The sequence below is a fragment of the Myodes glareolus genome, chromosome 2 (assembly GCF_982192425.1).
Source record: "Myodes glareolus chromosome 2, mMyoGla1.1, whole genome shotgun sequence".
NCBI lineage: Eukaryota > Metazoa > Chordata > Mammalia > Rodentia > Cricetidae > Myodes > Myodes glareolus.
In genome coordinates, this window is record NC_142027.1 from 77,284,700 (window position 1) to 77,296,132 (window position 11,433).

The 11,433-nt window shown below is 43.5% G+C and overlaps 1 protein-coding gene across 1 annotated transcript; it reads right to left on the reverse strand.

Annotated features, from left to right (window-relative positions):
- Positions 1-243: 243 nt before the first annotated feature.
- Positions 244-8,526, reverse strand: Rtp4 (receptor transporter protein 4). Its single transcript, XM_087901900.1, has 2 exons — positions 8,280-8,526; positions 244-5,413 (listed from the first exon to the last, which is right to left on the reverse strand). Exons 1-2 carry the CDS (start codon positions 8,462-8,464, stop codon positions 4,771-4,773), a joined length of 828 nt encoding a protein of 275 aa, XP_087758026.1. The 5' UTR covers positions 8,465-8,526; the 3' UTR covers positions 244-4,770.
- Between the last annotated feature and the right edge of the window lie 2,907 nt (positions 8,527-11,433).

Below are 11,433 nucleotides of genomic sequence, written 5' to 3' on the forward strand. Positions count from 1 at the left end.
ACCCCTCAAAGCCCATGTCATAGGCAGAAGCTTCTGTCCCACCAGCATCTCCCAAATACATACACGGAGGTTTATATTAATTATAAACACTCAAACAACAAGCTCTTCCAACTTAACCCATTTCCATTAATATGATGCTTTTGCCTCTATTCCATTTTGTGTGTCCAACACATTCTGTTTCTGACTGGAGACTCCCAAGACTCCGCCTTTTTTTACCCAACATTCTTTGTTTGAATGTCACACTTATACTTTTTGTCTGGCCAACTGCCAGTCAGTTCTTTTATTATCCAATGAAAGTAATACATATTTATAGTATACAGAAGGATTATTCCATAGCATTTTCCCTTTTTTATCTAATTAAAAAGGAAGATTTTAACCTTAACATAGCAAAATTATATATAATTAAAAAACAGGTATTAAGTAAGAATTACAGTTACAATATCTTGTCCAGTTGTATTTGGCAAATTTAGAGAAAATACTCTTACTATTTATCTTTGTGAGTCTAAAGTTTTATACCTAATTTACCTTTTATCATAACTAAGAAAAACTTTAACTATGATTATCTAGTCTTCAACTCCATCAAAGACCCCAGAAAGGTGAAATGTTAACCTAATGGCAGGAACATCTGGCTGTCTGGACAGTCACCCTTGGTTCTTCTGTGACATTGGGGCATCCATTTTGAGCCTGAAGGCCTAGAATATATGATAGACTTTTCTGTGAAGCAGGAATTTTGAAGGACTGTCCTGCTTTGTCTTTTGAAAGTTTGGCAGTTGTTTTCTTTTCCTGCTGGTCCAATTTGGACAGAATACTGTCAGCAATTGAGGCAAGGGAAGTTTCTTTGTTCAAATGGCTAGCTTTTCCCATAAGGATAACAAACTCCATATAGAGTTACTTTAATGCTAATTATCTTCTCTGAAGTCAATTGGAGCTGCCAGAAGATGTGTCTCACTTGTAGGGTAAAAGGGAGGGACAACTGGAGCAGGAAACCAACCAATCACTGAGCACCCTGACTCTGAACCCAGAGCCAGTGAAAGAAACACACCCTGGATTTGAGCCCTGAGCCAGGAAAAGAAACATCTTTATCCTTGAACCTGGAATCAAAGAAACATGCCCTGACTCTGAAACTAGTGTCAAAGAAACACACTTTGTCAGTGAAAAAAAAAATGCCCTGGTCCTAAGATTAGAGTCAAAAAGCTAAAAAGAATCAGTGAAAAAAACACAGTTTGGCCATGAAGTCAGATCCATCTCTGCCTCTGACCAACTAAACTAGATTCCTGACCAGGGTAAAACAAACCAACCCCTCTTTTCCTGGGGAAAAGTCTGCCCCTAAGAAGCCCTATATAAGCCTCACTGCTCATTCAGTTACGGGTCACCGTTTATCCCTCCCAGGCAGGGGCAGCCACTCTTCTGGACTCCCCATTCCCAAATAAATCTCTTTCTCAAAAGAATCTTGGGCATGATCTTCATTCACCAGTGCAGAATAGAAGAACCTGGCTGGGACATTACTTAGGGCACTGAGTTGAAAAACGTTGCTAAGATGTTCTGTTAAGGGGACTGAGCAGAGCAGAACAGAAGAACCTTGCTAGGATGCTCTTTAAGGGGAGGATGAGCAAGGTCAAGCAGAAAAAGTAACAACTTTTCACCAGAAGTAGAGGAGATTGCTCTATTTCGGCAGGGGCTCCCTTGTAGCAAAGTGTTACCAAAAGAAGTAACATTTTGGACTGGAGAAGAAACGGATATCTCTGCTAGTACGTTCTCTTAAGGAAACAGAGCAGAGCTCAGCTATAGCTCTATAGGAGAAAAACATGATTGCAATATCCTGCCGGGAGACCATCTCCCACCACACCCTAGCTTCAGGGCACCTGACATCCTGATAGTAAAACCACCTTTCTTCCAGGGTTGAGCTGTTCTATTGCAGCTCTAGGTAGCCTGATTTCCCTGTAGTCAGAACAACTGTCCTCCAGAGCTGTCCTATTGGGTCTTTACCCCTCCAGAGCTGAGCTGTCCTATGTGGCTTCAGCCTCCAGAGCTATCCTACTAGAGCTCTACCCCTCGAGAACTGTCTGTGGTTCTACTGTCCTATTACAGCTCTAAGTATACCCTGGCTTCCTGATAAGTCAGGATATCTCTGCAACTCTACACCTGTAGCATATTCCTGTCAAGACTGTCAAGAAAAATCTTATGCTGTTTTAAATACCACATTCTGTAAGTCTTTGAAATGTTTGAAGACCAACTATTTACCTAAATATATGTTTAACCTTGAAACATGCCTAATATGACTATAAGTTTGATTCTTATAGATGACTACTAACCAGTATTTCTTAATTATACATTATATTTTTAAATGAGCTGTACAGGTATGAGCTGTATACATATAATACCTTAAACAAAACCAGAAACATGCATACAGTATAACAAAATTAACTTTCAATGTATATTAATAGACTAAAATATATACCAATGTAAAATATTTAAGACTAGTAGTTGTCTTTTTAGTTTGAAAGTAGATTCAATAATCTACCCTTTTATCCTGTCACTTATATACTCCCTCTTTTTCTCTTCAGAACAGGATCCCTGAATCAAATCTCCTTTGTTTAGCTTTTTTTTAGACTATTACCATTAACAACTTATAACCAATCCCCTTAAATAATAATAAACATCCATAATTCATATTTTGGGAATGTGGGCTTTGTTTCCTCTAGACTGCTTCCCATTATTGTCTGGGGCTGCTGGTATCTTTAGAGGAACCTTGAGAAAAATCAAGAGAATTGTTAGGTCTTGGCTGGAGTATTCTGTGAGGCTGAGTCATCTGCCAGCAGCCTTGAAGCTGTTTTGAATGCTGGATCTCTTTGGCCATTCATTTTCATTGGTGTCTTGTTCCTTTGTTCTGAAAATATATAAACTTTTAAAGGTAACATACATACCTCCTTTAATACAAGTATAGATTGTGCATTGTACATAAGTCAGCCAAAGATGATTTTTTTTTGGTTATGTATTTGAGCAGGCAAAATATATACAAACATGTCCTGTCATTCTTCTAGGTTTATTTCTCTATGTCTGTAGTCAGAATTTCAGGGGGTCTTCTTCAACCAAACCTGATCATCTTTAACCTGGAATGAATCCACATTTCCTATGAAAATAAAAGCATAACCTCTCCCCCAAAGTAACACACCTTTTGACTTAAATTTTGAACTCAAGACACTTTTTAAAATATATAGGTTGTGTTTTATCTAGCAGTTTTTATAATCCAGTGTCCCTTGGCAGCTAAAATATTTGAAGACAACACAAACAGTAACATACAGAATTCAGACTTTCTTTGTATGTCCTATCTTTGCATAGTTTTTTCTTTTATATTACTTTACCCACTTTTTAAGCCCTTTATTATTTTAAAACTATATATTTCTTTTTTTATGACTCTCTATACCTTCTCTTATCTCTCCAAAGCCTATGTATATTTTTTAACACACTGTAACCTATTTAGAGGTTTTTTTTTTTCTACCTGAATCTGTCTTTACTGTGTATCTGTAATCTTTTTCTGACCTCATGAGATGAATCTTAAAATATGCCAGGTGTAGCTTAGCTTAGTGCACAGTGGCTGGCTCTTCCCACAGGCATCTGCCAAGAGCCACTTTCCTGTATATGACTGTGCTTATAGCCAGCCTGAAAGACTGCAGGAACCTGCCGCTCGGCTCATCACAGGGTGCGCTGGCAGCAGCCAGGATATACGACCCTGTACCACAGCTGGCATGAGAGACATGAGACTAGACAGATGCCTTTGGCTCTGTGTCTGTGTGTTTAGAACCTTTCTGTAAAGCTTTCTCAGGCCCTATGTGGAAATTCCAGCCCCACGTTGGAATGCCATTTGTAGGCGAAGTTTCTATCCTGCCAGCAACCCCCAAATAAACAGACTGGGGTTTATATGAAATATAAACGTTCGACTGATAGCTCAGGCTTGTTACTAACTATCTCTTACAACTTAATCTGTTTCCATTAATCTATGAGCTGCCCCAGGGTTCGTGACTTTTACTCCTATTTTGTGTTTCTGACTTGTTCTCATCTAGTTGGCAACTCCCATGACACTGCCCTTCTGCATCCCAACGTTCTTAGCTTTAATGTCACACCCATACTTCCTGCCTGTCTACCTGCCAGTCAGTTCTTCTATTAACCAATGACAGTAATGCATATTTACAGTGTACAGAAGGATCATTTCACAGTATCATGCCATAAAGTTCACGCCACCTTCTATAGCACCATCACCCAGAGGCCAAGCCTTCAAGGTTAATCTTCTGGGGGACCTTGACTGAAAAGATGAACAAAAGGACCTTTTGTTATTCAACCTGAGAAAGCAAGACAATTCACCCCAAGATCTTTTAATTTTATCATGTCTCCAAAATTCATTCTTCAAAATACTATAGTGTAGTCACAAGTTCTAGAGGGTAGGGTAAGGGCGGTTTTGGTGGGAGGGGGAGCATTTATTCAGTCTGTCACAGTAAATTTACAATAATACTCCTGACCTTGTCAAGATTTAATCAATATAGCTTGATAACAATAAGCGAGCAAGCAAATACAGATGGTTCAGTGACTTAGTAAGAATTTGTTTTGGAGTCCATTATGTATTTGCCACGTTTTAGGCTATTTTCAGAGCCTGTCCAGAAAACCAGGTTTATTTTACATACTTGGCCTTTCTTGATCTCAAATCAATTCATTGTCATGTTAAAATGACATCCGTTTTATGGGTAACTCTAGAATGAAAACAAGATGATAAGTCTATTATAGGAAGATTAGACGGAGAAGGATAATTACTCCAAGAGACAAAGCCGCGAACAGCCCTTCGATATTGAGCTCTCTGTGTTCCTGAGCATGCACATTTTCAGAATATGTGCTTTCAGGCTGAGATGAAAAATTGGGACTCTGTGGTGGGGATGAACTGTGGCTCTTTGTTGAGAAAGAACTGCGGCTCTGTGGTGGGAAAGAACTGTAGCTCTTTGGTAGGGAAGAACCGTGGCTCTGTGGTGGGAAAGAACTGTAGCTCTTTGGTGGAGGAGACGGAGATTTGGGTGGCTTTGCTTTATATGCACACCCTCCATTGGGGTTCAGAGTGCATGCTTCACAATTGGCTCTGTCATGGGGTCGATCCGAATACACCCTTTCATTTGAAGTTGATGATATCTTCTTGAGGCCATGTCCATAGTATTTCTGCACAATATAACTAACTAGCTTCTCCAGAATCCTTTGGATGCTCTCTGCAGAGAACTTAGGATTCTCAAATTTAGACTGAGAACACTTCTGGCACCTCTGACCAAAGATCCTCATGAGCACCTGGCCCTGAAGTTGCCTAGCCTCGCAGTACATGTGGCACAGGATCTTCACTTGGGCAGAACTCCAATGTCTGCTGCATATGGAACACTGGAACCTGTAGGCAGAACAAAGAAGCCAACAGTGTCCTTAGTTGTCTCTCAGACTTGAGAGACAATGGTCAGCTAAGGAATTCTAGGAATCCCTTTCATATGGTTTTGAATGACCTGGTCACAGAGAAGCAAGAACAAGGGGCACCGTGTTTTAGATGCTTTCCTGTTACTACTGAACCTCCATCTTTGATAGTAAAAGCCTCTCTGGAAAAAAAGAAGAGAATTTGCAGGAAGTCAGTGGCAGTGCACACCTTTAATCTCAGACCTAGGAGGGCAGAGGCCGGCAGATTTGTGTTTGAGGCCAGCCTGGTCTACAAAGTGAGTTCCAGGAGTATCAGGGCTGTTTTACACACACACACACACACACACACACACACACACACACACACACGAGAATTGTTATTATGTGCATAAAACGTTTTTCTTCACGATGACACAAAAGTTCTATAAAGTGCTTATTGAGAGGCAGGCAATGCTTCTGCCTTTCAGTGTTAGCGCCCTGCATCAGTTGGTCATTCCTCACAGGTATGATTGAGCCCCTCATTAAGAAAAGCGAATAATAAAATGTACACACAACTTGGGATATACAGGGCAAGTGGCTGAGGTTTCCTTAGCCTGGGCCATTGAAACCAACCTTATTCATCTACCAACTACAGAGCATACTCTACCTCTATTGAGCGACATCCTAGGAACAGATTAGAATATGTGAAAATATATGCCTGAGTCTCATAAAGGGTAGGGCACAGGGGGCTTGAGACAGGGCAAGGGCGATCAGGCAGCAGCACAGATGAGGGGGGTAGGAAAGAAGTGCGGGCCCTCGGGGCCCTGGAAAAGGCCCTAGAGTTCTAGAGACAGGGGGTTTGGCTTCCCTGACCAGCCATTCCTACTCTCCTGATTAGGTAAGGAAAACTGTTCCCTACAACCTGGAGCTTGATTGGGACCCCAGGGAGGGCAGCCGATAAAGAAAAGGCGTTCCTCGGACACTCGGGCCTGGGTTTTAGCTTTCTCTCTTTTCTGTCCACAGGTTTTCTGTAAAACAGTGTGCAATATGGCTGCTTGTATTTAGTTGACTCTTAGGAACTAGCCCTGAGCAGAGGTCAGGCAAGGAGTCTTGCTGCAGCCTGAAGGGTCTGGTCAGTGTTAGTTTAGGAGACTCCCTCAAAATTTGATTCTCCCTCCCCTCCCCTGCCCTCCATTCTCCTTTTTTCAATTCCAGCTCCCTGCAGGAAATGCCACGCTGGGAGTGGAGAGCACCTGCCCTAGAAGTTCTGGCCCCTGAGTAAGATATTTGTGTCTCCAGAGACGGTCAAATCTCACAGGTTCCACAACTAAATCTACAAGTTAGAATAGCAATAAAGGCCCATTAAGAGCAAACTCCTTTTTGTCAAGAGAATAGAATCTCTGGTCTGGGTGGATACGTAACATTTCAGTTGGATCAGCCAAGCACCCAGCAAATTGATTGACCACCCCTAAGAAGAGAGGTTCACTTTAAGCCATGCTGTTGGGGTTATCTCCTGGAGTTGCCCTCCAAACCCTGCCCTCAGCTGTCCCCTCCAAACCCCACCCCTGAGAAAGCCTGCCAAGAATCAGCCCCTCCCCTGGGCTGCTCGGGTTATGTAATGCATGCAGGCTATTTAAGACCTGGTCGCCATATTTGCCATGTGATTCCTCCCCTGCTTTCCCAAGAGTCACGCAGGAGTTGCTTTGCTCTGCTCTGTTTATTAAACCTGGATTTATTAATTCAGCTTGATTGGCTTATTACATGGGCAGCAGAGGCTATCCAATGACCAGGGATTCAGTACTTCTCACATGCTAGAGGGACACGTGGGATATCCTTTTAATGATAGTGTCATTTCCTTCCCAGAATTCCTGCTCCTTATGGCCGCAGCTTCCAAAACCCAGCTCAGCAACTCGCCTTGCCTGGCTTCACAAGTCTGGTCACTTTTCTGAATTACTCAGGCAAATATAACTTTCCCTTTTCTCCTTCCCACCTCAGTCCTACGCATGCTTTCGGTGACACCGGCCTTGCTTACTTGTTCTCTTTATGTCCCACCCCTGCCGTGTGGCCATCTACCACGGCACAGCTCCAGGCTACTTAACCCATAGGGTAGGGCCTTCTGCCCCTTCTTCATTCCCCTCCTCCAGGCAGCCACTGAGATTTACAGCTTGCCTACCCAGTGGCTTTACTTTGAAACAAATAAAATGGCCCTCAAGCTTCCATCTGAGTGTCCTGTCCGTTGTAAGACTCTTTTACTGAAGAAATTAAGAGCTCCAAGAAGGATGCCTACTTCCCCTGGTGTCATCAAGCACCTATAGAGGGGACCCTCCACATTTCTGGTAGCATGCTCATGCCAATTCTGTCTCGTTGTTTCTATAAACACCAGCACTGCTGCTTGGAAGACACAGACAGGTTAAGAACAGCCCTGACCCCCATTTGGACCCAAATTGTAGATAAATCTACTTCTCCATCGTAAGTATTTTACTATGCTTTCTCTTGATAAGAGGGGTAAGGAGCTGGCTCCAAGGCCAGGCCTGTTCTAGCTGGAGATTCAGAAAAAAAAAAAAAAAAAAAAGAGAGAGAGAGAGAGAAGGTTGGAACAATTTGGAGGAATTTGGAGGCACTCTCCACAGACTCCAGAACTATTATTGTAAGGAGACCTGGTAGGACAGAAAAACGTCCTGCATTAAACAAGAGGGAGGCTTGGCGTCCAGAGGTCCCCAACCAGCTCCGTGAGCGCAGAAGACTGGGGGACCCACCCAGTCACATTTGTTTTTCCCTTCCCCCCACCCCGTAATAACAAATTGGCACTGGCTATTCTGCACTCAGTGGGACCTTCAGGAGGACCGACCACCTGCCCAACCCCCACTCACCAGCCATCTCCTTCCTGCTGGTACTGCCTCCATCCCGTGGTCAAGTCATCCGGCAAAATGTTCTTATCCAGCTGCAAGGTCCACTTGGCCCTGGGTTTCTCCTCCTGAATCAGCTCTTGAAACATCTGCTCCCAGGTACTGGGATCCGAGAATGACATTTGAGGTGATCGCTGAGGTCTAGGCATAGTCAGCAGCTTGCTGTCTTGCTCAATTCTGGCAAAGAAAGAGAGAGAGAACAGTTTCGTTTTCTGGTTCTCCGTTGACTTTCAGTTTCCATTTCCTGCCTTTAGCTTTCGGTTTCCAAGGTGCACAGAACCGTTCTTCATTGGAAAGGCAGAAGGCAGCAGAGAGCTGCCACCGTGTGCAGGGGCCAAGCTAAACCGCCCCAGCAGCCCGCTCTGTTTGCCGTCTAGGGACTGGTGTGTGGAGATCTTTCGTTCATTTCTTTTTTCTCTCTTAAAAGTTTGATTGTAAACAAAGCCCTAGTGTGGGGGTTGATGCAAAGGACGTCTAGTGACTGAGACACAGTGCTTGCTCCAACAGATGCTAGTGGGAGAGATCCCAGGAGAACTGTAGGGGGTTGTGGCCCCAATCACCTGATGGCCCTAATTAAATCCACATGCAAGCCCCTAGCAGGGGAATTTTCCCGGGGTATAAAACATTAAATATGAGTCTTCACCATCAAACACCATGAAACTTGTTGTTTGCAACAAAGAAGTCAAAGCTTTTTGCCCACTCCACCTTTATGCAAATATTTTAACATCCTCTCACCCAGTAAAGTCTTTGTTTATACCAAGGTCCTGTTGCATTGTGGGAACATAAGTAAATTAAATGGCTGACCCCATCCTGATTTCCTTTCTGCCCTTCACCCGGGGTTCTTTTTACAGCAGTTAAATTTTAAGTTCTGATGTCAGACCTCAGCCAATGGGGTAAAGACACGGTCTCTAACTGAGTTAGATTCAAAGCCAGCTGTGCTTCCTGCCCTGGTGTGTTCGAATCCATAGAACACCCTCTTGACCAGGGCTCATGTTTGCTTTGTCTGGACGCTAAAATGTGAGTCCCATTCTCTTTTCTTGTTACCTCAAGCTTCTTTCTAACACTGGTATTTTGCAAGCAAGCACACCAAGGCCTGGCAAACCTTGCCCAAAGTTACAGGTAACTAAGCAGAGGTAAAATTTGAACCTGGGTCCCTATGATTTGAAGACCTGCGGTGTCTGCACCCACTTCACTGCCTAGAGAGAAGCAGTGGAGGCTTGCCGTGGCCTACCACAGGGTACCAGAGCCAGAGGACAGTAATCAAGCCCCATTTTGACATTCTGAGCTAGGGATTCTCTTGTGCCCCGGGGATCAGACTAGGAGACCAAGCTGAACAGATTATTACTCACCTGAGAGACATCCCAGTGAGGCAGTCACAGCAAACCCGTTGTCACAGGTGTTCTGCAGATTGTACAAACTTAAGGGCCGGTAGGTTCAAGGAGGTGTCTGTGGGAGAAATACAAAGCTGGTAAGCCACGGTGGTATTTATAGACTCATCAAACCAGGAAAGAAACCGGCCCCTGGTCCTCTGGACTGCAGAAGCCAGCTTCAAATGTATGCAGTGGGCTCCTCTACCAGTTCTCAGCACCCCCAATTTTTCTAGGACCTTGTTTGTCCTCGGCTTTGTAAGTCCATGAAAACTGCTGTGGTGTACAAGTCTGGTGAGGGCCATTACCTGGAAGTCAGCCAGCTGCCTCTGCGGCCTGCAAAGGTAGAAACAGCCAGACTGTGGAGTTCTTTCTCTGGCATTAAGAAAGAGGACTCTTGATGCTTTTGAAGCCTTGGGTTTGCACCTCAACTTCTCCTTTCATGTGGAAAGTATCCAGCAGGGAACACAGGAGCCTGGTAGGAGGCTTCTCTCACAGACAGAGCAGTGATTTGCTGTTTGGGGGCTGGTGGTGCTCCGGGATTGAACTAGATCTTTTAAAGGTATGCCTAAATTCCAGAGCAGAAACTTGGTTCCTCTGAAGTCTAGTCAAATGGAAAAGATATGAGAAGCAGGACACGCCATCCTTAGAACCCCATTATTTTGTCCATTTGGAAACAGAACCCCCCTATCATCAAGAGCCTTCTAAACTTTAAAGTGACTTTATTGGGCGCCAGAATTGTATATTCTATCATGTAACTATCTTGTTTATAACATAGAAAAGCACCTACGTCTAGGCAAAGAACATGGGGAATTCTGGGAACTTGAAATACATTCTGTCTAGAATGCTAGAGCTAAACAACCCTTAATAATCGGTTTGTTCTATTGTATTCTCCTTTTTGTTTTAAGATTTAAGGTTCTAACAAGGCTGCCATTAACTCTTTGAGGATTTTCATACAGTGTACTTTAACCACATTCATCCCCCTTTGCAACTCCTCTGGCATCTCCCACCTCCCTAGTGTTAGAAATAAACTCAGGCTGTCAAAGAATTAAAGAGACCACCCATTCCAACAGAAGTGTCTGGAAAAGCACTTTGCTCTTGGTAAAGAGGGTGTGCTCTAAAGAGAGAACAGACAGGTAGGAAGGAAGTACACTTGGCTTTTTATTCTAACTCAAGTAGAGATTGAGCCCCCCCCCCACAGTGACTGAGGTACAGCCTCACAGTCTTATCTGATTGGCTAATCTGAAAAGCATTGCACACAGGAAATGAAGGAGGATGGGTGGGGAGGAAAGGGATTCTTATTCTAAGGGGGAGAAGGGTCACTGCTCCAGGCCATCAGATTCTTCTAATGCAGCAGGGGCCTTTACAGGAACAGAATTTACCGGGTGTTTTATAGGGCCTACTGTTTTGGTCTAGAAATACTTGCTAGTGTTTGTAGACACATTCTAGGAAGGGATGGAAGGCTACCCTACTTTAACAGAGACACCTCTAATAGTTACTAAGAAACTTCTTCAGGAAATAATTCCTAGTTTTGGACTGCCCCTAGCTTTGGAGTTCAATAACGGCCCAGCCTTCAAGGCCAGAGTGTCTCAAAATCTGACAAAGGTATTAAATATTAATTAGAAATTATATTGAGCTTATAGGCTACAGGGCTTAGGACAGATAGAGAAGATGAATAAAACTCTTAAGGAAATTGATCAAATTAGTTACAGAAACTGGCAAAAATTGGGCCAACCTCCTCCCTTTTGTCC

Excerpts from the sequence above, each read along its gene's own strand:
- Rtp4 (XM_087901900.1), bottom strand. The coding sequence starts at position 8,464 with ATGCCTAGACCTCAGCGATCACCTCAAATGTCATTCTCGGATCCCAGT. Across the intron at positions 5,414-8,279 it reads CAGCAGGAAGGAGATGGCTG|GTTCCAGTGTTCCATATGCA; the intron begins GTGAGTGGGGGT and ends TTCTGCCTACAG.